Raw genomic sequence first — 24,199 nt, forward strand, 5'->3', positions numbered from 1 at the left:
ATTTCCAATTGTAAGTTTGTAACTTGCTCAATCAACTTCCTCGTTCATAAGTTGATAGATGACAACTGGACAAGTCAAATTCAGCCCAGCAAAACACAGTTCCTTGTTTGGTTGATTTGACCCTCGGTTATGCCAGCCTGCGCAGCCCCCTGGTTCTGTGTGTGATCATCAGGATTTTCAGCATTGGCCACTAGAGGGAGTTCGGAGTAGAGCTAAAAATCCATCAGAGCCAATCCTCAAGACATTCTCAAGTTAGCTTATCTCCAGCGCTTTTCAAATTCATGTCAATCCTTGAATAATCCCCGCGCTTTTCTGAGGCTTGTGCGGCGCTTAATTTGCTCATCTTCCACCCGTTGACCAGCTGCAAAGCCTGCACCGTTGTCGCATGAAACTTTAGCCAGTATCCGTGTGCATGACGATTCCCTCGCACCGCGCCCTCCAATTCTCCGATCAGCCTTGAGACGTGAATCGCGACCCCTCTTTTCCTTGGCTTTTTTTTTCCCTTCTTTCTCCCCTTTCACTAATAAACATTCCCTATCACTCCCCGTACAAGAAGTTAGGAAAGCTGTCTCGACCGCTCGCGCGCTTTGTTCGAGTGCTGCACACGCCGTCTTTCATCATATTTTTCCCCCCTGGCTAATCGAGACTGCGGCATGGTTTACGAATCGATAATAATCCCTGAGCCTGGCTATCTATTCCATCGAACGAGGAAGGCAGACTGCACTCAGCCGACTTTTGGTTTGTGTGCGATCGATCTTGGTGAATGTTGTCCTGGCCGTGAATCCCCGTAAGCGGTGGTTTGGTACGGCCTACTCGAACCCAAATAACCATCTTGTTACCGTGGCTCGTTCATTCGGAAAAAACCTATGGTTGAGACTTGTCATCAATCGGATTGGGACAGCCGCGAGATCGGTTCGATCAAGGTCCGATAATGAATCTTTCCGACCAACAAGCTCGATCCTATTCTTCCCGAGGGCCCTTGCGTATCCCTAATGCTAGGCTCGAAATTAATGTCCCACCGCCACTCCCACCACCGCCGCGCATCCTTGACCTGGAAAACGGTTATGATGTGGGCTGGCTACATGCCAATGGCAGGGGCGTGCCGGACATTGCCAAATTGCCTCCTATCAATCCAAGCTCAAGCCTTTTCGGTGGTCACCATACCCCCAGGCAATTTCCGAGTCTCGACCGCCTAAACGATGACGATCGAAGAAAATCATGTGGATCGGTAGATAAGAGTTTGAGGCTACACGCGGACTCGGAGCCGCCGGGTCGGTCCGATGATGGGTTCCGCGGGAGCATCTCGTCGACTCGATCGGAACCAATGTAAGTTGTCATTGCGCCGTAATTTCGCCTGCCGAGCTGACTTCCTCGTTCGATAATAGCCTCCAAGGCGAGCAAAACTTCTCACGAAAATGCGTCCAGAGCTCCTCGAATGATTATGACCGGCAACTTTTGTCAAAGATTGGCAAGCCGAGTAGCCCTCCTCGTACGGGCAGTACCAGCAGCAGCCTACCTCTTCACACCAGACGCACGAGTCGTGGTTCCGGCTTTGACGAGTCCCTCAAAATTCCGGACACATTTAGCGGTGCGACGTCATTCGGACCTAGCTCGCCTGGTGTGCTGTCTCCGTGGAGAGAGTATTCAGAGTATCGCAGCCCCAGCGTGGATAGCAATGCCCCATCAACAACGGATTGGCGAACCAAGGATGGAGTAACGCCTCAATCAGATGATGCAATATTCTTTTCCGACATGGGAGCTGATACTGGGAGGCAGCATGGCATGAAGCGAAGGGCATTGTCGCCGCCACGGGAACTTGCGGCGGATGAGAACACTGTACTTCATCACACCAAGAGCCATGGCGATCTCTCGCAGCGTCGAACCAGTGGACTCTCCTACTTGGGCGGTACATCCCCAGCGTCCTGGTATTCACCGAGCGGGTCATTCTCCCCATTATCAGCTGGGAGCCACCGAACAACAGCCTCGTATGGGTCGTCTACTAGCTTGTCCATTGGCGGAAGCAGCATGACAAGCCTGGGTTCGTATGACCGGCTTTCAATGGGTGGTTCACCATTGTCCGAGGGGGACATTCCGGACAATAAACCTCTTAATCCGAATCTTGGAGGATCATTATTCGGCGGCGTGCCTACGTCTGGTCCGTATTCAGGGCTCTCCGGCCCGTCCGATCTCAAAGCAAGCTATTCGCCTCAAAGAACATCGTTGCGCACTTCCTTACCTGGTACCCAGCTTGACGAGAACAAAGTCGGGGTAGTGTATGTTTGCGAATGCTGCCCAAAGAAGCCAAAGAAATTCGAGACAAAGGAACAGTTGAGGTAAGGCATATATTTTTTTGGGTTGAGCGGGGGGGAGGGGAGGGGGTGGTCTTCTTATGGACATGAATGGGCTGATCATTATCATCAGGGCTCATGAATCTGAGAAGCAATACTCGTGCCAATTCTGCAATAACCGCTTCAAGAATAAGAATGAAGCGGAGCGTCACCAGAATTCTCTTCACTTACGGCGTCACTCATGGTCGTGTGCGGCGCTCTATAGCTTCGAGGCTGCCTTCCATCCGTCCCTATCTTCCGTGGAGCCGGATGGCACGCCGTCGTTCGATGTGTGCGGGTATTGCGGCGAGGAATTTCCCAATTTCCCACAGCCGGACTGGCAGCGTCGGCATGAACACGTTACCAGCGTGCATAAATTCGGCGAGTGCAACAACGTCAAAAAGTTTTTCCGGGCGGACCATTTCCGACAGCATCTAAAGCACAGCCATGCGGGCAAACCGGGGAAATGGACCAATGTCCTCGAGAACGCATGCATGCGGGAAGAGCCGCAGGCAGAGAGACTGGCCGGCAGTGGAGCGGGCTCCACGGGCCTGATGTCGAATACGATTGACGAAGTGATGGACGAGTCCTAGCATATCACGCTTTGATTTGCATGGAGCGGCTGACGTTTGATTCGTCCTGACGTTTTCTCAAGTTTTATATGCATTGGCGGCAAGATTCCCTTTTCTTTGTCTATAATTTGACTGTCGACACATACCATATTTGGCTATGCAAGTGCGATGTGTTATAGAGGGTGGAACATACGTGAGGAGGAAATCTTGCATGGAGAAAAAAGCAAGGGAAAAAAAATTAACAAAAATCTGGGATGTAAATTCGGATATAATGAGTGGCATGTTGCATTCATTTTTCTTTCTGTAGCGGGAGAAGCAGGATACTATGTACATCCTAGGAGATGTCCCCCTTGGGCACTGATGGAAACAAAGAAGCGTCCTCCAAGCGCTCAGCACTGCGTCGAGCCATTTCTATATTCCGTTGCCTGGTAATGCGCATTTGATAGAATGTCCTGGAAAAAAGGTGATTCCGAGTTGAGCACCAAAGAGTTTCAAGGTTGGGAAAATCTGTGACCTACTTATGAAGAGCGAAAATCCGCGGCCCAGCGGGTTTTTCGGACTGCGTGTCTGCTTTTTGTAATGGAGAGGCACTCTGTGCGTCGAATCAGCCATTTGTAGCACATATCTCGAGCCCTGATATCACCCACAGAACATTCACGAGTGGGAGAAGACAAGGAACAGAAACATACCTCCAGGTCCTTTTCGGCCGTCTTCTTGAAATCCACATTTTCCTCCTTGTTCTGATTCTCACCCTTTCTATCTTTATTCGCTCCTTCTCCCTCGTCTTTCTCTGTGCTCTGTTTCTCTTTCTCCTTCTTCCTCCGTTGCTTCTCTTCGTACTCCTTCTTTACCTTCTCGATCTCAAGCTTCAGCGCCTCGTCTCTTGCTCGTCGTGCCTCGGCTTCTGCAGCTGCAGTGCTCCCGCTGCTATTGTCGAGTGGAGAACAGAAATTCCGATCTTGTAGATGGACCGGGCAGACGTAGAACCAGTCCTTACACCGAGAAACGCAAACATTAGCCCATGTCCGTCTTTCTTTTGATCTCGGTTTTGTTCTTCATTCAACAGCTTCAAACTACGAGATGACCTGATAGCAAAGGAAATGGGGCCTAGTACTTTGTTGTCTGGTGTGATGAGCACACTGCTGGACGGCTTGTAGCAGATGAAACACGCCTTGCTGGCGGTGTCGGCTACGCGGCGGAGGTGATAGACATTGGGGAAGGACATGTTCTCCGGCGATTACATCGGGCGATTCATTAAATGAGGGACTTGGGGTGCAAATGAAGAGGATCATGGGTGAAGTTGATGATGCAACTCTGGTAGTTGTTGCGTGGAGTTGACTTTGATCCATTAATCACGTGTATCAATTGATCCATGTCGATTCTTTGTGCAAGTTTACCAGGCAAAGTACTTAACCACTACTACTGGAGTACTACTACACAACCATGAATTCCATAAATCATTCAGTTGCGCGATCAAACTCTGGAAACTTCTCTGCCAGACTCGGGTCCATGTGCATCGCTCGCCGGCGTGCATCCACCCACACCATAAATTCCGCATATGTCTTGGGCATGACATGAATTTCTTTTGGAACGATAAAAGTGTAATTGAACACGCCCGTCGGCTTCATCTGGCCCGTTTCAATGTCACGGACTTGCGACTCCACGCGGACTTGGACGCGTGTATACTTGCGTGATTGCTGGTGCTGTTGTTGTTGGTCACGTTGTTCAGTGATGATACCATGCAAGAGCGGCGGATCGGTGTACGCCACAACCGCTCGTAGATACAGCATACTCCCCACGGGAACCGGATTCTCGAAGGTACTCGGATCCAGGGAGATAAATGTTGGACGGCCCTTGGCAAAGGACGACGCACAGCAAAACGCCAGTTCAAAGGTATGCTTGAGCAAGAACCCGCCAAAGATCATAAAATTGTGGCGGTTGCGGTCCTCTGGCTGCATCAGCATCGTCGATTCTAGCTTCGTCGAGCTCATTGGAATGATATTGTCCGGTCTTGGAATGTTGCTATTGTTCAACTCGTTCTCGATCTTCCACATCGCGTGGATCATGTCCGCTTCTTCGTCGTTTGGTGCTCGCTCTTGGAGATTCTGATTGCGCGCTGCTTTTTTAGCTTTGTAGTTCTCTTCGCCGTTTTGGAATAGTCGACGCTCTTCCTCTGTTTCCAAGCGGATCGGTGCGATGGCAACAGGCCTAGGCGTACGTTAGCAATTACTCATCGAATGGTACACCTTGAAAGTCCGGTAGGCAACTCAGCCAAAGGGCCACGTTACTTCTTCGTGACTGGGTCGAGGGAAACCATGGTGAATGCGCAGCTTAGCAACACATCTTCTGGTTTCGGCTTCTGGCCATCCTTTGGTGCCTTGGCGACCTGCATCGACACCTCCATGCTGGACCTGCCCGTGGCGTACGTTACCCGGCCACTAAGCTCAAGGTCACAAATCTCTTTCAGCGGATTCAACAGAGAGATTCGATCCGCTGCTGCGGTGACAGTCATCACGCTGTCACCGGTATGCCTATAGGCGATCACCCCGGCCATTGCGTCGAGGTCCATAAAAAGCGAACCGAGTCTACATAGTCAGAACTCCACTTTCTGAACCCGGAGATCATGGCTGCGCCCGTACCTGATGCGACCGGACGCATTTAGGTACTGATCCAAAAGCCATTTATCCTGAGCGAGGGGGAGAACCTTGGTTGAATGAGGTCAGTATTCGAAACATGGCCAAGACATTGCTTCCAGCACTGATATCCGACAGCAAAAAACATCAGCTACGGAAATGTTCCAGTAGAATCGTGCTTACAGCAGCAAAATAACTATCAGACATCCTTCTCGGAGTCAGATCCGGCTTGGGTGCAGACACGTCTTGACCGGCTGCTCCTCCGCGCTTCGCCTGCTCACGGCTCTCCGTCAATGCGTCGATAAATGGCGTTTTGACGCGCATCGGCATCCATGCTGCTTTAAACACGTGGGGGGGTGCCGTCGCGTAAAAGGTTCGGCGGTGCACCTCCGAATCGACTTTGGCATGGTTCAGATACCTTAGACTCGTTGGAAGCCTCCTCTTGAATATGTTGAACATCTTGTACGCTCTGAGGTGACTACTCGTACAGTACGGAATACTCTCTCGGTCATAGGCATTTAAAGATCCAAAAGAGCTTCGGATAAGTTCTGGCTTCGGCGCGCCAAGCCTGAGTTGACACGGATAATGTACGGAGTACGCCTAACTTTTTATAGTAACTTTGATGTATATACGGAGTAGATGGCGTCTTTGAACCTATCAGAGCCTTCACAGGGTGGGAAATGCGGGAACGCTATACCATAATAGGCATATGGTTATGTAACCACCTATACGGAGTACACCTGGGATATCTGCCATACCGGCCCGAACTCTACCCATATTCAAGCATATCGGATCCCACCCGACGACGCTTCGGCAAACTCCGTTCCCAGACTGCGCCTGGAACTGACACTAATTAGGCTTTGGCAAGGGTTCGCCGGAAGATGGCAAGGCTCTGCCGACTCCCGACCCACAAGTTACCTGAATCGCTACGAGCGGACGTCTTCGGATGGATTGAGATTATTGGAGACTAGATCACCGTTCACAAGCGTGTTCGGTGCCTGACTGCCTTCATGCCGAAGGAAAGCATACTGGCTGAACCGAACTCAGGTATGGCGTGTGCAACGAGGACGATAGAACATCTTTCCTTTTTGAGGAGTCCGAAACCCGATTTAGGGTTATGATCACAGGAACAACGGCCACATCGGAAGTTGAACTTCAAAATTATATTATCCAATGCGCTACTTGTTGAAACGAAGGTGTGATACTCGTTTGATGGGCAAATTCGAGATCCGTGTATACGGAGTACATGTGGAAAGAATCAAGGGCTGGGTAGGGCTGACTATGAAACGAAGTATTCGAAGCGATAGAAAGTAGACACAACGGGTATCTTGAGCGAGCGGAAAGGTATGCAATGAATTGTGTACTGTTGTTCATAGAACAAGGGAGAGACAAAGGGAACCAAAAGATGCCAAAACAGTCCAAGGAATAGATAGAGTCAAAGCTGCATCGGCATGTGGTGTATTTGCGGAGGAATCGGCTTCTCCGGATGAAGACGAGTCCGAGTTCTTATCCGAACTCTTATCTGCAGCAGTTGATATCGACGCCGAGGCGGCCACGGTAGTTGTTGCAGGCTTGGGTTTGGGTGCATCAGTCTGTCTAGCGAATCCGACTCGATCCTCATCATAGTCAAACACGGCGTAGACATTCTTCAAAAATGTGGCACCAAGGAGCCAATCATCCGGTCCAGATGTCTGGACGCCAATAATGTTGGATCGGCACTTGTCACCTACAGGCTCACCCACGTAGTCCTGTGGCGATACACTATACGACTTGCCGGAGAACTCAAACGCCACGTCCTGCTTGCAATCGCAGGGAATGAGGTAGGTATCGCCTGCCTTCTCTGATCCCTTGATCAATGCATGCAACGCAGTGGCATCGTCCGGGGGTAGGAAAATGAAAGACGTCCCCGTGTCAATGAGAGCAAGCTTGTTCGGCAGGTTGATCTTCTCACCATCCACACTGACACCACCAACGGGGATCTCCCATCGGTCTGCATCAGAGGTGACTTTGGTATAAGCAATGTCTCCGGTGAACTTGCTTTTATCGATGTCGCCAAAGGTAACTTCCCCATCCTTGGAGCCGTCCGAATGGCGGTGCAGATTGATTCCGACGATGTTCTTTTTGAACAGCCCCTCTTTGGCAGCGGCGTCCATGACTGTCGCACCTTCGTTCTCACCACTGCTGTTTGACCGGCCCAAGCCAAAGATACCGTCCATTGGGTAGCTCATAAAATCGTCGGACGCTTCATTCGCCAAGCCGATGGGAATTCGCAGCTTCAGCCCCGCAAAGGAGACGTCGTCGGTGGCTGCGGTGCCTGACACCGTGCCAGTGCCGTAGTGTATTGTAAATTTCGAGCCACTTTTCTTGAGGGTAGTAGATTTATCGGCATCAAATGTGGAATGCACTTTACAGGGCTCGGAAGTGCAATCGGAGCCAAACACCCATGTATTCAATCCTCCGGTATCCAGAAGCATCCACATACTCTGGTTTTGCGATCCAATTCCCACGGACATGACGTACGACAAATCCTCTCCGTCATTTCCGATGGCCGCGCTGTTGGGAAATGTAGGGGCATTGCTCTCTTTAATCTCGAACTGGTTTTCACGAGTGGTCTAGGTCGGTTGTTAGACGGGTGCATATTCACAACAGTGATGTCTGACAACTGACCAGCTTGGAAATCTTTTTCAGTGGGACCGAGAGGACATCGCCGTCACCGTTAACCGTCTCGGAGTCGACGCGATACGGAAAGAATCGACTCTTCAACCGGTCATTGTTGGGGACTTTGACCGACGGTTTTACGTAAGGATAGAAGGCATTGGCCCCCGTGGAGAGAATGGCGATGGAGTACGCATATTGTGAGAAACGCATGATCCCAGACAGGATCTAATATGTTGATTCTCAGGAGGGCGTCATTGGACAGTCGGACCGGATTGAATCCCTTGATGTTTTGCACCAATTTGCCGTGACCTCTGCCGATGCTAAACAACGAGTAGTCAAAGAACGACTGGATGAAGCTCGAGTGCTCCGATAACACCAAAAAGAGTGAAATTAAAAAGCAGTAAGGACAGACAAGGGCCCGACAAGACAACCGAATATCAAAATGCTCCGAAGGACGAAACAGACCAAAAAAAAAGCAGGCGAGAAGTTGAAGTTGCAAGTGTACGGAGTACTTCGTAGATATGTAGATACTAATGTGTCTGGTGACAATCCCACTGAAGCCGTTTGTTTGACCCCTGGAATGATTCTGGACTCAAGCCACTTCCCTCAAGCTTGAGCCCTGGAGGATTCAACATGGCCAGTCTAATCCCAGATCAGCCTAAGTTTAGTAGCTAAGGATTGCCACTCCGACCACGTCGAGTCGAGTCTGCCCCGTCGGGTTACCCGTCTTTGGTATGAAAAATACGTATTACGGTAATTTTCTTGTGGGATGATCCACTTGGCAGGACCAAATTGACTTTTTTGCATGCAAGCAAGATTGCGGGAATGTTTTCGAGTTTCGACCGTTTGAAACCTTCCTCCTTATGGGGTTCGAGCCGTCCTCAATCCATGGTCAATACTAACCTAAATCTCATCCGGCTCCGGACCAACATTACGAGCCTGCGAGGATTGAACAGAACACTACCTAACATACTAACCTATCTGTGCGAGTACGGAGGTGCTATGTGATGTGTTAGTTGTTATTGTGGGCAGTGGTTCGCCAAGCCTAACCGAGGTTAATCTGGAAAAGGAATTGGCCACCATGTGGTGCAGGGCAGCTGCCAATCATCTGCTGTAGACTGCAAAGTGCCGATCCTATTCAGGGGTCCGTTCGGTACAGTACAGTACGGTACGGAGTACAGTATCAGGCTTTTTCTGTTTGCACTTGACCAATAGCAACGATCAAATGAACCCTTACTGTACTCCGTATTTACCAAGACACGTCAAAAAGTGACAAAGACATCATGGTCTACGTCAGCTGTCAAGTTTTGCAGAACCTTCTAAGAGTTTTCCTAGAAATCCCCGTGAACTGCCCTCCCTACCTTGTTGGACAGGTCAGAAATTGAACATGAGGGATCGAGTTCAGTGCTCCGGGAGTACTCATCCGTCAAACGATAGGCGTTAAGGCTTAAGCAGCCAGCAGAGGATTAGGCTACGTTGTGTCAAATTTCACTACCTCAATCCACATCGGAAAGTACAGTACTGTATCAGCAGTACATACGTGCTCTATAATACAGTAGCTCCGTAGGTAGTTAACTACTAATCTTTAATATACATTGCAACCATCATGATCATGACGAGATAGTGGTACATCTTGTACAAAAGTATGGTACAATACTCCATCTATAATCCCCAGAACCGATTGAATCGCATGCGCCATCCCTCAAAACTGTTCAGTTTTGGCCGGACATCGAGATAAAAGCTCAGCTTGCCCTGCTCAGCCGTCCCAACGAGACCAGACTTCGACGACCCCGATGACGCACGTCTCCCTTCGTAGAAATCAATCACATATTCAATACGCTGCCCGTCACAGCGTTCCACGACCCAATCATGCCGGTCAAAGGGTAGTTGATACCCCAACCACCCATTGATCCGGGCCCGGGGACTCAGGGCCCAAGACTCGGTGCCCAGTCCACGAAACGAATACAACTTCGGGCCGCCACACTTCTTACTCCCTGGGTCGGAGGCCGGCGCGCGGCTTTCCCATTGCAAGATCTCCTGCCACGCTTTCTCGTTGACGGCATTGTGGATGGGGATAATCGACGCGACAGAGGTGGCCAATTCCTTGGCGGATGAGGCGGAAGCCGGGATATTATTCTTGCGGACCAGCGCGTCGAAGAACTGTCGCTCCGAAGGGTAGATCCAGTTCCCGGTCACGGGATCGTGCCCGGTTTCGCTTTCGGCGTTCGAAGGCGTCGCGTGCGAGGCATTGGTAGAGTAGGGCGATGGAGTGGACGGGCTTTCGGCTGCCGGCGGCGCATTCTTGTCAAACGCTCGAGGTATACTGCTCACTTCGCGTTCATTTGATAGTGATCGTAGTTTTGTCTGCCCAGATTGGGTGGGAGGATGCGATTCTCCGCCAGCGGAGTTCTTATGCTGTTGCAGCCAGATTTCACGGGTTTTGTGGTCAACCGGGCATTTGCCCTCTGGAGGAGGCGCACTCTGAGTACTTGCGCCGGCACCCATTGTGAGATGGAGGACAGAATTCGTGTGGGCAGTCTCAAAGAGCTGGAAGGATCTTTTAAGATTCGGCCTCGAGCTTTGATCGGATCCTCAGTCTTCACCGCCTTCGCGACGCAGCTTACTAGTAGCCAACATACAATTGACACGGTGAACCCCGCGAACAATTTCATGATTTGAAATATACTGGGTTCTTGAATTTCTTAACTCGAATCCATAGCGCATTCCACCAGGCCCTTTTGATACATTACCAATGTCGGATCAAAAAGTTTACCGAGCGACGACCACTGCGCCGGTCAACATTGCTGTCATCAAGTGAGGAGCATCCTCGGCGCAATTGGTGCCCAAACATTTAAAAACAATCCAAGCAACATGATGAATCCTGACGCAAGACAGATACTGGGGCAAGCGAGATGCCAGTCTTAACCTCCCGACCAACTCGTCACTCTCGGTGACGCTGTCGCAACGCTCCCTGCGCACCCTGACCACCGCTTCCTGCTCGGCCAGCTACCCCGCCGGGGACACGCTGACCCTCAATGGCGCACCACAGGACATCACGTCCTCCAAACGAACCGTCGCATGCCTCGAGGGCCTTCGTTCACTACGCCGAGAGCTCGAAGCCAAAGACCCCTCGCTTCCCAAGCTGTCAAGTCTCCCGCTGCGCATCGTCTCGGAGAACAACTTCCCCACGGCCGCTGGCCTGGCCAGCTCAGCCGCGGGCTTTGCGGCCCTTGTCCGGGCCGTAGCCAATTTGTACGAGCTGCCTCACCCCTCGACGGAACTCAGCCGAATCGCCCGACAGGGCTCCGGCTCGGCCTGCCGCTCCCTGCTCGGCGGCTACGTGGCCTGGCGTGCAGGCACCCAGGCAGACGGCAGCGACAGCATCGCGGAGGAAGTGGCACCGGCATCGCACTGGCCCAACATGCGGGCGCTGATTCTGGTCGTCAGCGCGGCCAAGAAGGACGTCCCCAGTACCGAAGGCATGCAGACCACAGTGGCCACATCCGAGCTCTTCGCGACGAGAGCAGACACCATCGTTCCGGCTCGTATGGCCGCGATTGAAAAGGCCATCCACAACCGCGACTTCCACACCTTTGCGGAAATCACCATGCGGGACTCCAACACCTTCCATGCCGTGTGTCTGGACTCTTGGCCGCCCATCTCGTACATGAACGACGTCTCGCGCGCGGCCGTCCGGTTAGTTCATGATTTGAACCGCGTTGCGGGGCGCACTGTTGCCGCGTATACCTTTGATGCGGGCCCGAATCCCGTCATTTACTACCTAGAAGAGGATTCGGATATTGTCGCAGGCACATTCAAGACCATCCTCGGCAGTGGTGTTGAAGGCTGGCACGGCCCATTCAGCGCTGTTCTGCAGAATGCCAAGGGCGTCGATCTGAAGAGTCTCGACTCTCGCGCTGTCGACGTGCTTGGGTCGGGGATCACCCGGGTCATCCTGACGGGTGTGGGCGAGGGCCCCGAGAAGGTCGACGCACATTTGGTGGGAGAGAAGGGAGAGATTCTGAACAGTCAAAAATGAATTATTGGCAGCATGTCTTGATCAATGTTTTCTCTCACATTTCAATGCTCGTTAGATACCAATGTCGATTCTATACATGCATGCATCTGTGGATCACCATCATCATCATCATCATCATCATCATCATTCCGCGCCCAGCCTACATATCGTACACATCTAGAGCTGTAAATTCATCTCTGGCCGGATATATACCCCAATCATCCTAGCAACGACAACTTAGCAAACTCCTTCACCAGCGGAGCCTCTGGCTTCGGCCGTTGCAGTGTCTCCAACAGGACCGCCTGACCACCTGTCGGGCGTGGGAGACCATCTTCCGCCTCCGCGGCACCGGCACCAACAGGAGGAGTACTAGTAGTAGTCTCAGCGGCGGGGTTCTTCTCGAAAACATCATCGAGACAATCCCTGCACATCGTCAACAATTCCTGCAGAGCCCGTTCAACTGCAATTGCCCGCTCCCGCATCCCGCGGCGCAGCAACGCTTCCACCAACGCCTGGATCTCATCGTGGGTGCTGTTCACCCGCTCGATCAGACGACGTACGCTGTTCACGAGGTACTCCTCTTCGTAGACCGTGCCTTTCTTGCCCTTGGCGCGTTTACGTTCTTCGCGACGTCGCGTCTTCGACGTCCGTCGCGTCATCGCCGTTCCGCCCGTGTACCGTGTGAACAGGCTTTGGCCAGCCATGGTGCTGGCGTCGGTAGGAGCCAGCGAGATGTTGTCGGGAATATCCGCGCCAGCGAAGTCGGCGGAGGTGGGATCGCCGCCGTAGAACGCCAGAGGGTCCGCGGCACGCTTTTCGCGGAGCTCCCGGATCCGCGGCACTTGCGCATTCAGCTGGCTCCGGCAATCTGCGAGGAAGTCTGTCGTAGAGCCCATGGCTTCCGCCAGGCCCGCGTCGACGATTTCTGGTATCAGGGACTGCATCCCATGAACGGTCAGGATACGGGTGGCGTCGCCGAAGCGCGAGCCGCGACAGTAGAGTCGCGCCGCATTGGCATAGTCTTGGAGATGATCCGCGTAAATTTGGGCACCAGAGACATAGTCTTTGTTTTCCTCCACAACAGTCGTAATGAGGGCCATGGCATGGTCACGGAGTTCGGATGGAGACAATGGCACCATCTGTGCACAGTACAGCGACTCGCGCCAGTAGTGTGCGAGTTGATAGGCCTTGTAGGCTTGTTCGTACTGGCCAAGGGACTCATAGGCTGGGCCGTGGTAAGTAAGCGGCTTTTCAAGCGCAGAAGTGAAAAACTCTTACCTATCGCTGCTTCTTTGTAGTTGCTTTGGTCATACAGATAGTCTGCATACAGTTGAGTCAGTTCACGCAGCGGCTCCGGTTGATACTTGTAAAGCTCGAGGGCATCCGTGTAGAGTGTGTGCTTGACAACGTATTGCTTCAGCTCCTCATGTTCATTGAGTGCGTAGAGATGGCGCAGTGCCTTGGCAAAACGGCTCAGATGGTTGTCAATTTCAAACTTCCGACGCAGTTCAGGCAATTTCTGAAGTTTGCGCAGAAATGGCAAATACTCCCGCGGATCCTGCAATTTTGTCAGCGATAAGGAAGGAGGATGTCGGGAGGCTGAGAGGAGTCTACCCTTTGGGCCTGCTGGGCCACCAGCAACGTCAGTTCGAGGTCATACAACCCCAGAGCTTCGTTATACAACAGATTCGCATCTGTCAAGAAGCACATATGCTCGACGGCTTCCTCCGCTTTCTCGGGCTCTTGCACTGTGGACGTGCATTAGTATTGCTGAATTGGATCGAGGGGCATATGACCAACCTCTCAGATCGGCTACCAGTCGCAGACCCGCTTCCAAAGCTGGCGGTTTCTTGCACACATGTGCCGTGATCAAGTTCTGCAAATTAGTGTTCAATCTGCTCTTGAGAGCGACCACGAAAGCGTCGCATATGCGGTTGACCTTGCTCTCCTTAGATTTCTGAGGAAGAGCGTTTGTGACGGATGTCGATACACCGGCAGCGGCAGCAGCGTCAGCCTCCGGCTTGGATAGCTTCAGAGTATCCTTGTACAAAGTCTGAGAAACATCATCTTCCCTGCACGTTGTGAGCATGGCTTTGGTAAACCCTGGTCTTGATCACGTACTTCAATCGAGACAAAAACTCGTCGATATACTCCGGCTTCTTGATCTGTTCAATGAACAACGGGACATTTTCCATAAACTGTTTCGGAGCGTAATCATGCAGGATATTCATGTCCACGATTTGACTTCGGCAGGCCAGATAAGCGGAACGATAGTCCTTTTTGTCGATGAAACCACGTATCGCAGCAAGAACTAATGCCCGTGGATATATTGTTTCGAGATTTCCTCGGGGCATTTGCAGTGTTACTGCAAAGGAGGTAGGAGTGACAGTCACTAAGCGGCCGCCGCGCTCAATGTTTCGACAACGTTCATCGGTCTCCGGAGTGTCCGCCGGAACCTCCATGTCTAAACACTGGTCAGCAAGCATAAGATCAAAGGTGACGTCCACACGTACCTTCAACATTGGTGAGATGAACAAATTTCAACAGGTGCTGAGTAGTAGTGAATATGATATGGACGGGCGTGACCATAAAAGAGGAGCAGTTTTTGACCAATTCCTGCTGGTTTGCGAATAAAGCTCCTGACCTGGAAAGAGTGACCAAGACGTCCTGGAATCGTCAGCAGCGGTGAACTACCAAATCGTCTTGCAACGTACCTGATCTTCGTCTATTCGAACAGCATACGCCCAGTGAGTGTCAGTGGGAGGACCGTTGTTCCAGTCCGCAACGTCAGGGTCACCAGCGTCGCTCAGGGCCACGCGAGAATATGTGATGAGACCGGGAGCAGATGATTTCGAGAACCATAGGTTCCGGTGGCACAGACTCGAGAAAATGCGGTGGATATGCTCCCCCTCGGCACCTTCGTAGATGACCATTGACTCGCGCGTCTCCAAAGCTGTCCGTTCGATTTGCGGCTTGTCAGCCCCCCGATGAGTCAGGACGTACACTTCATTCTCATTCAGAAAGGCAATCTGCCGTGGTCGGCTCTCTGTAGCCGTGGGCGACGGATAACTCGACTCTAGAATAGGCTCTGGAACAGGTCGCTGCTTGGTTGACCAAGCGAATACAGAGAAGTTATCCCTCGTTAGAACCGCAATCCGCTCCCCGGTTCGACTGAATGCCACATCAACTATGTTTGCATCCATGGCTACTTCGCAGTGAGCCATCGGTGGTGGGACACCGGAAAGCCTCAGCGGGGTGAGCTTGAGTATTTCTACACGTAGTTAGACGATTTGTAGTGAAGTTGGTGCTCGACTCAACTTACTCCCATCGATGACACCAACGGCTCCTATGTCGTCAGGCACCGCAGTCGAACCATGAGAAACGTCAAACACCCAGTCCATGTCGAGGAAAGTTGCTGGAAGCCATCAGCTAAGAGTTGGACAGAGAATCTCCGCGGAAAACTCACATGGCGAATTTGTAGCAAGACGCAATGCTTTTTCCTGATGCCAGCGAGTTGATACAGGACGAGCAGTGTTTGGAGGAACAGCGATTGGAATCTCTTGTTTGAGGTAATAGTGATAGTTGCCCATGGTCCACAACTGAACCCGATCCAAGAAACTGACTGCCAATACAGTCGAATCAATGTTCCAATTCAGTTGAATGTTCGACGCCCATGTTGAGCGCTCCTCTTCGGTAAGCCTGAGAGTGAACTGGCCATGGCGCAAACCATTCCTCTCGAAGAATACCACATCAATGCGGTCGTCCCGTCGCTGAATTCCGGCAATCAAATTACCTGCCGGTCGCCAACTCAATGCTCCTTCAAGGTAGTCTACAGGCTCGCTAACGCTATCCAGAGCACCCTCTCTCGAGTAGACCCTGATAACTCTGCGAACACCAGGTTCAACGCTGTTGATCGCGACGAAAGCTCCGTCGCCGCGCCAGCTGATTGTCGTTTTGGAGTCATCGTACGAGCTCAACTTCCCCTCATCCACTTTCTCCGGCATTGTGGGATCCCGGAGCGCTTTTGCCCGTTTCCCCTGAAACTGGGTCTCCTTTTTGCCCCAGCCCACGGAGACATGTCGAGATAGCTTCAGGTCCTCCGGAGTAAACGTAATTTCGGCCACATTTTCAAACTCCCGCGTCATGTACAGCAAGGTTCTGGCTCGGGTGGTGATAGCCAGGAGTTCCTCATCGGGGGACCAAGCAGCAGCCGTGATTCCGGCATCAACCGAGCCTAGGATTTCAATCTTGTTCTCTCCCGGTTGGGGATCTTCGCGGACGATGATTATGTCCCCGCCCTCGAGAACAAGGATCGTAGTCAGATTGTCTGCAAAGTAATGCAGCGACAAAACCCGATCACATGGAAGATCCGGGAGCGGGCACGGAGCATCCCAAGACGCAATGAGATCAAATTCCTCGGGTGAAGCATGTGCACTAGAGACATGACTTCCCGAGCGTCTCCTCCTCAGATCAATCACGGGCTTTTCCGGTGCCGGGCCAAAGGTACAAATGATCGAATCAGTGGCGGCATCCCAGGCCGTCGCCGTTAGCGGGAGATCGGCCTGGAGCTGCACCTCCGCTAGGCGCACGCTTTTAAGATTGCGCATCTCTTGATTTCCAGGTTAAACGGTCTCCATTAATGGTGTCAGGTTCGGATTTTCTAACCTGTGCGGGTTGATCGAAATGGACGAAATGGCACCCGCAGATGTTCAAAAAATGAGTGCAAATCCATCACTCATCTGCAATTTATAATTTGACGAAAACCATGACATCGCCTTACCTAAAGTGGTATGGTCAATTAAAGTGTCATTCAAGCAAGGGCCTTGAAAAAGCACCATTTTCATACCTCAATCGATCGGCTGTCCCTTCTGCCATTCCAAATCTTTGCGGGGAGTACAGAGTACTCTGTCCAACAGATAATGTTGGACTCGACGCGGAAGCTATCCAAACTCAGTCATTCCAAGATTTGACCTGCGGTCTCAGACTATCATATTCTTAGGGTTAGGGTTATGACTTACGAGATCTGACTTGGAGTTGGTATTACATACTTGGTATGTATTTGAATAAGTAACTTAACTGAATGGCAAACTCAAAACCGGAAAAATTACAACAAACTTACCAACAGGAACTCCGAGTGCATTCGGGACAGTGGGTCGACGAAAGTTAAACTTAAGCATGGATAATGGCGGCATGGCGCCCATGGACGCGGATGATGCCATTCTGGCTGGCAAACTCTGTCGATCACATGCCACCAAGAGGCTCCATCAATCTTATGCTGTTGGTGCGAACTCGCTGCAGGGCGGAGCTGCGAAATCTCTGCCTTCATCCTGGCGTTTACATAAGGTAAGTAAGGACTGTCCGGATAATTTGAGGGTAATTCGGCTGGCATTGTGACAATTGAGCCGAGGAACTTAGGAAGCGATGCAGGTGCCAGAATCCCGGAGTAAGAAATTCAGATAGCATTGATAACTACTTAGGTAGTTAAGCTAAAGTGTTGGAGTTGACGGGTGGTGAACAAAAAGTGCCAACAACGATTGGAGAAACCGCTCGAGTTCGGTACACAGCAGCCTCGCCAGCGATGAGATGTGAGCTCGAATGTTCGACGTCATTCCAAAAAAGCAAACTTGCGCGAAATCCATTCAAATACTCGTACATATAATAACTATGTACGGAGTACTCGTACTCAATGCCAACCTAGGGGATTAGGGAAGAATATGAGCTCGTAGATCTCTCATACAGCAGTGACACTATTTTACAGTATTACCGCCTGCATTATTACTAATCTCTAGAAGCTGGGCAACAGATTTTGATGGTTTTGTTTGCTGGAGAAAATCCTGTCAATCAACAAAGACCGTGGTCCCCGTGCAGAGGAGAAGGACTGGAGAAAGAAAAAAAAAAAATCCAAATTTTCACACCGGCCTGCCCAAACCAGTTAACAGCGCCACGTCTCGGCCCTGGTCCGATCGGCTTCGGCGTCGTCTGTGGTTCTATTTTGGATGCTTAAATTGGCCCCGATAAGGATCTGATCCGGCCACCGAGCTCTGTGGCCAAAGTCTAATTTTTTGTGAGTCAAGCTTGATTTTTCCTTTCCCAGGTCTCCAATTTCACTGACAATTAAACTGTCGCAGTCGTTCGTTTAATCTGATCAAACTCTCCTCTCTTTCATTCCCTTCGTTGGAAGCCCAGCGAGCAACAGGACAGGGATGGCTGTCCGTTCAATGCTGAGTCGCCAAAACGCGGCCGCGTTCGCGCGCCGGTCGCTGGCGCAGGCTTCTAGATCGCCATTGAATGGCGTGCGCGCTCCGTCGCCGTTCGCCTCGAGTCCAAGACAAATTGCGCAGCAGATTCCTCGCCGAGCGTTCACGACGGACGCGCCCACTGCGCGACCCAAGAAGCGCTTTCGATTCCTCCGATGGACGTTCCGTTTGACGCTCGTGACGGGTCTCGGCTTGACCGGGTACTTAGCATATGGAATCTACATTCAGCGGCATCCTGAGGAGCAGATTCAGCCCGATCCGAATAAAAAAACCCTGGTTATTTTGGGTGGGTATTGACCGCGAGACGAAGCTGTTCTCTCTGCTCACGCGCGCGTTGATTGCAGGAACCGGCTGGGGCGCGATTTCCCTGCTGAAGAAGCTGGACACCGAGAACTACAATGTCGTCGTCATCTCGCCTCGTAATTTCTTCCTCTTCACCCCGCTGCTGCCGTCATGTACAACCGGCCTGGTGGAGCATCGCTCGATCATGGAGCCCGTCCGGAACATTCTCCGTCACAAGAAGGCTACGGTCAAGTACTACGAGGCCGAGGCCACCAAGATCGACTATGAGAATCGCGTCGTGCATATTAGCGATGATTCGGAGATCAAGGGTGACGTCTCCCGCACTGTCGTCCCGTTTGACATGCTCGTCGTGGCTGTGGGTGCTGAGAATGCCACTTTCGGTAAGTACTTGGCCAGGGGTTTATGGTAGCATCCGGCGCTGACTGACATTCTCCAGGTATTCCGGGAGTCAAGGAGCATTCGTGTTTCTTGAAGGAAGTCGGAGATGCCCAGAAGATCCGCAAGCGCATCATGGATTGCATCGAGACGGCCGTCTTCAAGGATCAACCGGAGGAGGAAGTGAAGCGTTTGCTGCATATGGTGGTCGTCGGCGGTGGCCCGACTGGTGTTGAATTTGCTGGCGAGCTCCAGGACTTTTTCGAGCAGGATCTGCGCAAGTGGATTCCGGAGATCCAGGATCACTTCCATGTTACGCTCGTGGAAGCGCTTCCCAATGTAAGTTGAGCAGGCCTAACCAGATCGTCGAGCGGTCTAGTGCTCACACTACCCGCAGGTGCTGCCCATGTTCTCAAAGCAGCTGATTGACTACACTGAGTCGACCTTCAAGGAGGAGAAGATTACGATCCGGACCAAGACCATGGTCAAGAAGGTCACGGACAAGTACATCGAAGCCGAAGTGACGCATGCCGACGGCAGCAAGACGATCGAGACGATCCCGTATGGTCTGCTGGTGTGGGCCACCGGCAACGCGGTTCGGCCGGTGGTGCGCGACCTGATGTCGCAGATTCCGGCGCAGAAGAACTCGCGCCGGGGCCTGGCGGTGAACGAGTACCTGGTGGTGAACGGCACGGAGAACGTGTGGGCGGTCGGCGACTGCGCGGTGACCAACTACGCGCCGACGGCGCAGGTCGCTAGCCAGGAGGGTGCGTTCCTGGCGCGCCTGTTCAACACCATGGCCAAGACGGAAGCCATCGAGCAGGAGCTCAAGCGCCTGTCCGTCGCGCAGCAGGAGGCCAAGAACGAGGAGGAGCGCAACAAGATCCTCGACGAGATCCGCGAGCTGCAGCGCCAGCTGCGCCGCACCAAGCAGATCGGCCCCTTCCAGTACTCGCACCAAGGCAGCCTGGCCTACATTGGCAAGGAGCGCGCGGTTGCAGACATCAGCTGGCTGAGCGGCAACATTGCGAGCGGTGGGACGATGACCTATCTCTTCTGGCGCAGCGCCTATCTGAGCATGTGCTTCAGCGGTAAGCCATATCCTCTCTTCCTACCCCGTTTCGTTTTTTTTTTTTTTTTTTTTTTTTTTTTTTTTTTGGCTGATTGCTAACGAATCGAACAGCACGGAACCGTGTCCTGGTGGCTTTCGACTGGCTTAAGGCCAAGATCTTTGGCCGTGACGTCTCTCGAGAGTAAATAAATACCCAAGATCCATCCTGCGACGCAAATACGTCCTTCAAAACCCTTCTTTTCCTCCCAACCTACCGCTAACCCCTTGTGTACTGGGTTTGGGAATCCACCATAGATACCTATAGATCACGATTGCGGTGATTCTAATTCTCTTTTGATGCCATAGACATAGACTAGGGGATTTGGTCGGGTTGTACCTATAGTATTTTCTTGTTTTTCTGTGTTTTGTGACATGATTTCGTGCGTCGTTCTTTTTTTGTTTTTTTCCTGCTCTGCATGTTTTAAAATCTTTTTGTTTTGCCTTCGTCTCCTGCATTGATTCGATGGAGTTGATAATGTCAACCATCGAGGTGTTACCTTGACTACCTCTTCTCCAGCGACAATGTACAAAAACCTGCAATCAATGATTAGTGCGTCTTGTCAGTTTAAGGGACATGTTCTCTCATTCCAACATCACAATTGATCATTTGATCTGCTCTGCAGTCTCACCCTAGAACCCTGGCCGGGTATTATCATCCCAATCCCATTTTCTAGACATGTACACCAGAGTCGAATCGTAGTAGATACAGAGGCGAGTCGATATGTCAAACAGCAAAAAAAAAAAACAAAAAAGAATGAATACAGTCAAAAAAGGAGGAAAACGGAAAAGAAAAAAAAAAATACTAGAAAATCCCCCATCCTCGTCTCTCCTTCTCTGCCTCCTTCCCTCTTCGACCTCCCTCCTCTCTCGATGCTCTCCGCGCGGCTCCCGCGCCTCCCTCCAATTGTCGCAGGCTCTCGATCTTCCGCAGCGCCAGTTCGAGCATCTCCTTCTTCTTGATCACGTCCAGGTGTCGGCGCACCTTCGGGTCTTCGCGCGCGAACCGCTCGATCTCCGCCTCGGAGAGGTGCCGCCCCAGACGCTGGTCCAGCTCCCGCGGGAAATGGTAGTAAAATTCGGACAGGAGCTCCACGTTGAGGAAGAGCACCGCCGTCGCGGTAAGCTTGTCCGCCACTACGTCCAGGAAGACTTCTGGGCAGTAGTACTTGTTCTTGAGTGTCGAGCACTGCTTCGACCGAACCGCGGCGAGGCGCATCTTGAGGATATCGGCACGGTCACGCAGAAAGATGCCCTCGCGTCCTGCACGGGTGTTTGTTAGCGCTGTCATTAAACCTGGTTATGTCATTGTCATGGACCCACCTTTTTGAAGTAGAGCGGCGCTGAATCCTCCCGCGCCCCCGGCTCCAGTTCCGTCCAACGTAACTTCGCCCTTTCGTACGCGGTCGACAAAAGTCATCACGTCCCGCAGCTTTCGTTTCCCAACGCTCGCCTCAACTTGTCGGAAAGCTGCTTCGCAAGCATTGAGTTCCTCTTTCAGGACCTTGTAGACATTCTCGCGCCCCTTCGCCCACTCCGGCTCCTCAACTTCGATCTCGAACTTGTACGGTTTGATACAGTTCTCAACTTGGTCACTGGTGCTGAAGAATCGATCATTAAGGATGCCATTGCACGCCTCCATTATCGCGTTTTCCGCATAGGGATGTGTGGCAAAGGTGGAGGATGACACTAGACGCCGGATGTGATGCTGCAGCGCATTGGACACCACCGTAGTCGCCAGCCGCCCAATGCCCAATTTCGTCAGTGTCGACGTCGATGAGTCCAATTTCCGTATCCAATACGGATTGTCCGGATCCGCCTTGGGAAGACTGCTGAGTGGATCGGGCTCAGCGACAGCTACGTCCAGGTCCTCAATCGGCTTGTTCCAGTATCGCTGTGCCAGGATGTCAAGCACCCGCTGGTCCAACTCCTGCTTAAGCATCTCCCGCACCTGCGGACGCCCGAAGCTTTCCGTAAACTCTTTGAATGAGTGCTTGAAGCTATCTAGGGCTTCCGCTAGATACGATTCGGCGCTCAGTGGTCGGTCGTTGTACTGCACCTTGAACTCGTACGTGGCCTCTTCAAGTTCCTGGCTGATGGCATCTCTCGTACCGGCGAGACTCCGTGCCATCGTCTGTTCGAGGACATGCATCAATTTCTTGCGCAGCGTCGGCACGCCGACCATGACATCCGCGTCGGGTCCGAATTCAGGATGAGCGGAGAAGTAGGCGTTTTCATTCTTGACAATCGCAGAAGTGATATTCCCGCTTCCGCGCGAAAAAAGCATGGCTGTTTGGGGCACTTTGGAGACCACACCCACGTAGCCCAGACGCAATGGGTATTTCCGATCCGTCAACATGGACAAGCCGCGCTCCGGTTCCACCAGATCCATCTTCGTGATGACTCCGATGGTTCTCTCCCCGCGGGGGTCAACCCTTCGACTAGCGCGCAAAGCGGTAGAGTTGGCCAGGTCCACATCGGCGGCAGAGATTGCAAGGATGATATTGGGTGCTTGAATGTATTTGTCGCAGAGATCGGATATCTTCTGCTTCAGTTCTGGGGGTTGATCAGTGCCCGCCACTTGGATGTATCCGGGCAGGTCAATGAGAGAAAGGTCAGGGACATTGGGGGAGTAGATGTGAAGCTGGATCGGATCATCCGACACGCAATCCTTTTCGGGCACCGCTCGGTTGAGATCCGTCAGAGTGCGCTGGATTTGCGAGAAATCCGTAATTTTGCCTAGCCCAAGAGTGGGAAACTCGCCGTATTCAGTCTGGGAGTGAGGCGTATTGATTAACGTGAGTTCAATTGGACGCCGGGTCACCATATTGTTGCCCTTGGGAAGGAATTCATGGCCGACAATGGCCTCGAGAACGGAGCTTTTGCCTGACGACTGAGATCCAATGACGACGATGGACGGAAGCGTAAGGGTATTCGATTGTCCGACCTGGGTCAGAATGTTCCTGATCTCAATCATCTTTCGCGTCAAGACCATCATCTGGTCATCCTCGGCTTCTCGTTGCGACCGTTGATTCGCATCCTCATCTTCCTCATAGAGGTAGGCGGCCCCTGTTGCGGCACCCACCGCCACCGCCCGGCTGTCCTTGGGTGGGCGATCATTTCCTGAGGATCCGTTCTGAGACCCTTCCTGCTCGTCGAGGCGCAAGATCTTCCGCATCCACTCCGGGAGTTCGATCTCTTCTTTTGTTCGTTCCCAGCCGCGGTTTGTCTGCTCCGCGATGTCCTGAAGGCCTTCGAGAACAGTTGACGCCGCGTTGCCCGCCACCTCAGTGGCTTGGTTGAAGATGTCCTTGGCGAAGTTTCCAGCCTCTGTCAAACGACGCCGTCAGCGTACCTTGGAGCGGCATCGTTGCATGAAGCAAAACTCACGTGCAGCCTGATACTGTATATAAGCGACACCGGCGATCATAGCACCGCCAAACATCGCCGGGAGACGGGCGAGCTTCAGGGCGAGGCGCGGAAGTATTCGGGCGAACGAAATCGAGCGAACAGCGGGAACATGATGAATCGCGTTCGAACCGACGGGCCATGAGCGTCCGCGCAATGTCATGCTGTCGATCCTCAATAGTCCGCCAGTCCGGTTGCTGTGCAAATGGACATGGCGGGCGAGCAGGCCCCTCCGCAGGAGCGGAGTCAGGCGTTGGGAGAGAATTCTCCCGCTCATTATCGCTGGATGAGCATAAGTTGTGCCAGCAAAGCGACAATTCAGAGTCAGAGACAGACAACAGAATCACATCCTCGCGAGGTCCCAGCCTCGGCAGATGGAATCTGTTGTGCGTTTGGCGAAATCGCGTTGTCCCAGGCCGGAGAGTGACGTGCAAGGGAGATGCGCGATCCGCTTTGCGGTCTCGGCGAAGCACGTGATTCCGGTCGGGAGCCATCAAAAGGGAAAGCGGTGAGTCATCGAACGGGGCAGGGGGGTGTGCT

The 24,199-nt window shown here is 52.3% G+C and overlaps 9 protein-coding genes across 9 annotated transcripts; 3 read left to right on the plus strand and 6 right to left on the minus strand.

The window, feature by feature from the left end:
• Window positions 1-931: 931 nt before the first annotated feature.
• Window positions 932-2,920, plus strand: VTN31DRAFT_764 (uncharacterized protein; the record flags this gene model as incomplete). The annotated part of the gene is made up of 3 exons (XM_069408304.1): window positions 932-1,326; window positions 1,386-2,333; window positions 2,422-2,920. 3 exons carry the CDS (start codon window positions 932-934, stop codon window positions 2,918-2,920), a joined length of 1,842 nt encoding a protein of 613 aa, XP_069263620.1.
• Window positions 2,921-3,233: 313 nt separating this feature from the next.
• VTN31DRAFT_765 (uncharacterized protein) lies at window positions 3,234-4,124 on the minus strand (the record flags this gene model as incomplete). The annotated part of the gene is made up of 4 exons (XM_069408305.1): window positions 3,234-3,351; window positions 3,418-3,491; window positions 3,589-3,891; window positions 4,014-4,124. 4 exons carry the CDS (start codon window positions 4,122-4,124, stop codon window positions 3,234-3,236), a joined length of 606 nt encoding a protein of 201 aa, XP_069263621.1.
• A 232-nt stretch (window positions 4,125-4,356) lies between these two features.
• VTN31DRAFT_766 (uncharacterized protein) lies at window positions 4,357-5,991 on the minus strand (the record flags this gene model as incomplete). Its single annotated transcript, XM_069408306.1, has 4 exons — window positions 4,357-5,107; window positions 5,188-5,484; window positions 5,539-5,603; window positions 5,716-5,991. The coding sequence occupies 4 exons, from the start codon at window positions 5,989-5,991 to the stop codon at window positions 4,357-4,359; spliced, it is 1,389 nt and encodes a 462-aa protein (XP_069263622.1).
• A 911-nt stretch (window positions 5,992-6,902) lies between these two features.
• VTN31DRAFT_767 (uncharacterized protein) lies at window positions 6,903-8,400 on the minus strand (the record flags this gene model as incomplete). The annotated part of the gene is made up of 2 exons (XM_069408307.1): window positions 6,903-8,144; window positions 8,200-8,400. 2 exons carry the CDS (start codon window positions 8,398-8,400, stop codon window positions 6,903-6,905), a joined length of 1,443 nt encoding a protein of 480 aa, XP_069263623.1.
• A 1,452-nt stretch (window positions 8,401-9,852) lies between these two features.
• VTN31DRAFT_768 (uncharacterized protein) lies at window positions 9,853-10,695 on the minus strand (the record flags this gene model as incomplete). The annotated part of the gene is made up of 1 exon (XM_069408308.1): window positions 9,853-10,695. The coding sequence occupies one exon, from the start codon at window positions 10,693-10,695 to the stop codon at window positions 9,853-9,855; it is 843 nt and encodes a 280-aa protein (XP_069263624.1).
• A 247-nt stretch (window positions 10,696-10,942) lies between these two features.
• VTN31DRAFT_769 (uncharacterized protein) lies at window positions 10,943-12,229 on the plus strand (the record flags this gene model as incomplete). The annotated part of the gene is made up of 2 exons (XM_069408309.1): window positions 10,943-11,004; window positions 11,086-12,229. 2 exons carry the CDS (start codon window positions 10,943-10,945, stop codon window positions 12,227-12,229), a joined length of 1,206 nt encoding a protein of 401 aa, XP_069263625.1.
• A 197-nt stretch (window positions 12,230-12,426) lies between these two features.
• Window positions 12,427-16,815, minus strand: VTN31DRAFT_770 (uncharacterized protein; the record flags this gene model as incomplete). Its single annotated transcript, XM_069408311.1, has 9 exons — window positions 12,427-13,433; window positions 13,487-13,766; window positions 13,823-13,956; window positions 14,009-14,280; window positions 14,330-14,672; window positions 14,722-14,875; window positions 14,923-15,479; window positions 15,531-15,623; window positions 15,675-16,815. 9 exons carry the CDS (start codon window positions 16,813-16,815, stop codon window positions 12,427-12,429), a joined length of 3,981 nt encoding a protein of 1,326 aa, XP_069263626.1.
• A 1,611-nt stretch (window positions 16,816-18,426) lies between these two features.
• On the plus strand, window positions 18,427-20,400 carry VTN31DRAFT_771 (uncharacterized protein; the record flags this gene model as incomplete). The annotated part of the gene is made up of 5 exons (XM_069408312.1): window positions 18,427-18,751; window positions 18,810-19,148; window positions 19,205-19,482; window positions 19,541-20,234; window positions 20,327-20,400. 5 exons carry the CDS (start codon window positions 18,427-18,429, stop codon window positions 20,398-20,400), a joined length of 1,710 nt encoding a protein of 569 aa, XP_069263627.1.
• A 656-nt stretch (window positions 20,401-21,056) lies between these two features.
• VTN31DRAFT_772 (uncharacterized protein) lies at window positions 21,057-23,936 on the minus strand (the record flags this gene model as incomplete). The annotated part of the gene is made up of 3 exons (XM_069408313.1): window positions 21,057-21,514; window positions 21,575-23,581; window positions 23,642-23,936. 3 exons carry the CDS (start codon window positions 23,934-23,936, stop codon window positions 21,057-21,059), a joined length of 2,760 nt encoding a protein of 919 aa, XP_069263628.1.
• Window positions 23,937-24,199: the final 263 nt, after the last annotated feature.

This window comes from Thermomyces dupontii (genome assembly GCF_041956625.1).
Source record: "Thermomyces dupontii strain NRRL 2155 unplaced genomic scaffold VTN31scaffold_1, whole genome shotgun sequence".
NCBI lineage: Eukaryota > Fungi > Ascomycota > Eurotiomycetes > Eurotiales > Trichocomaceae > Thermomyces > Thermomyces dupontii.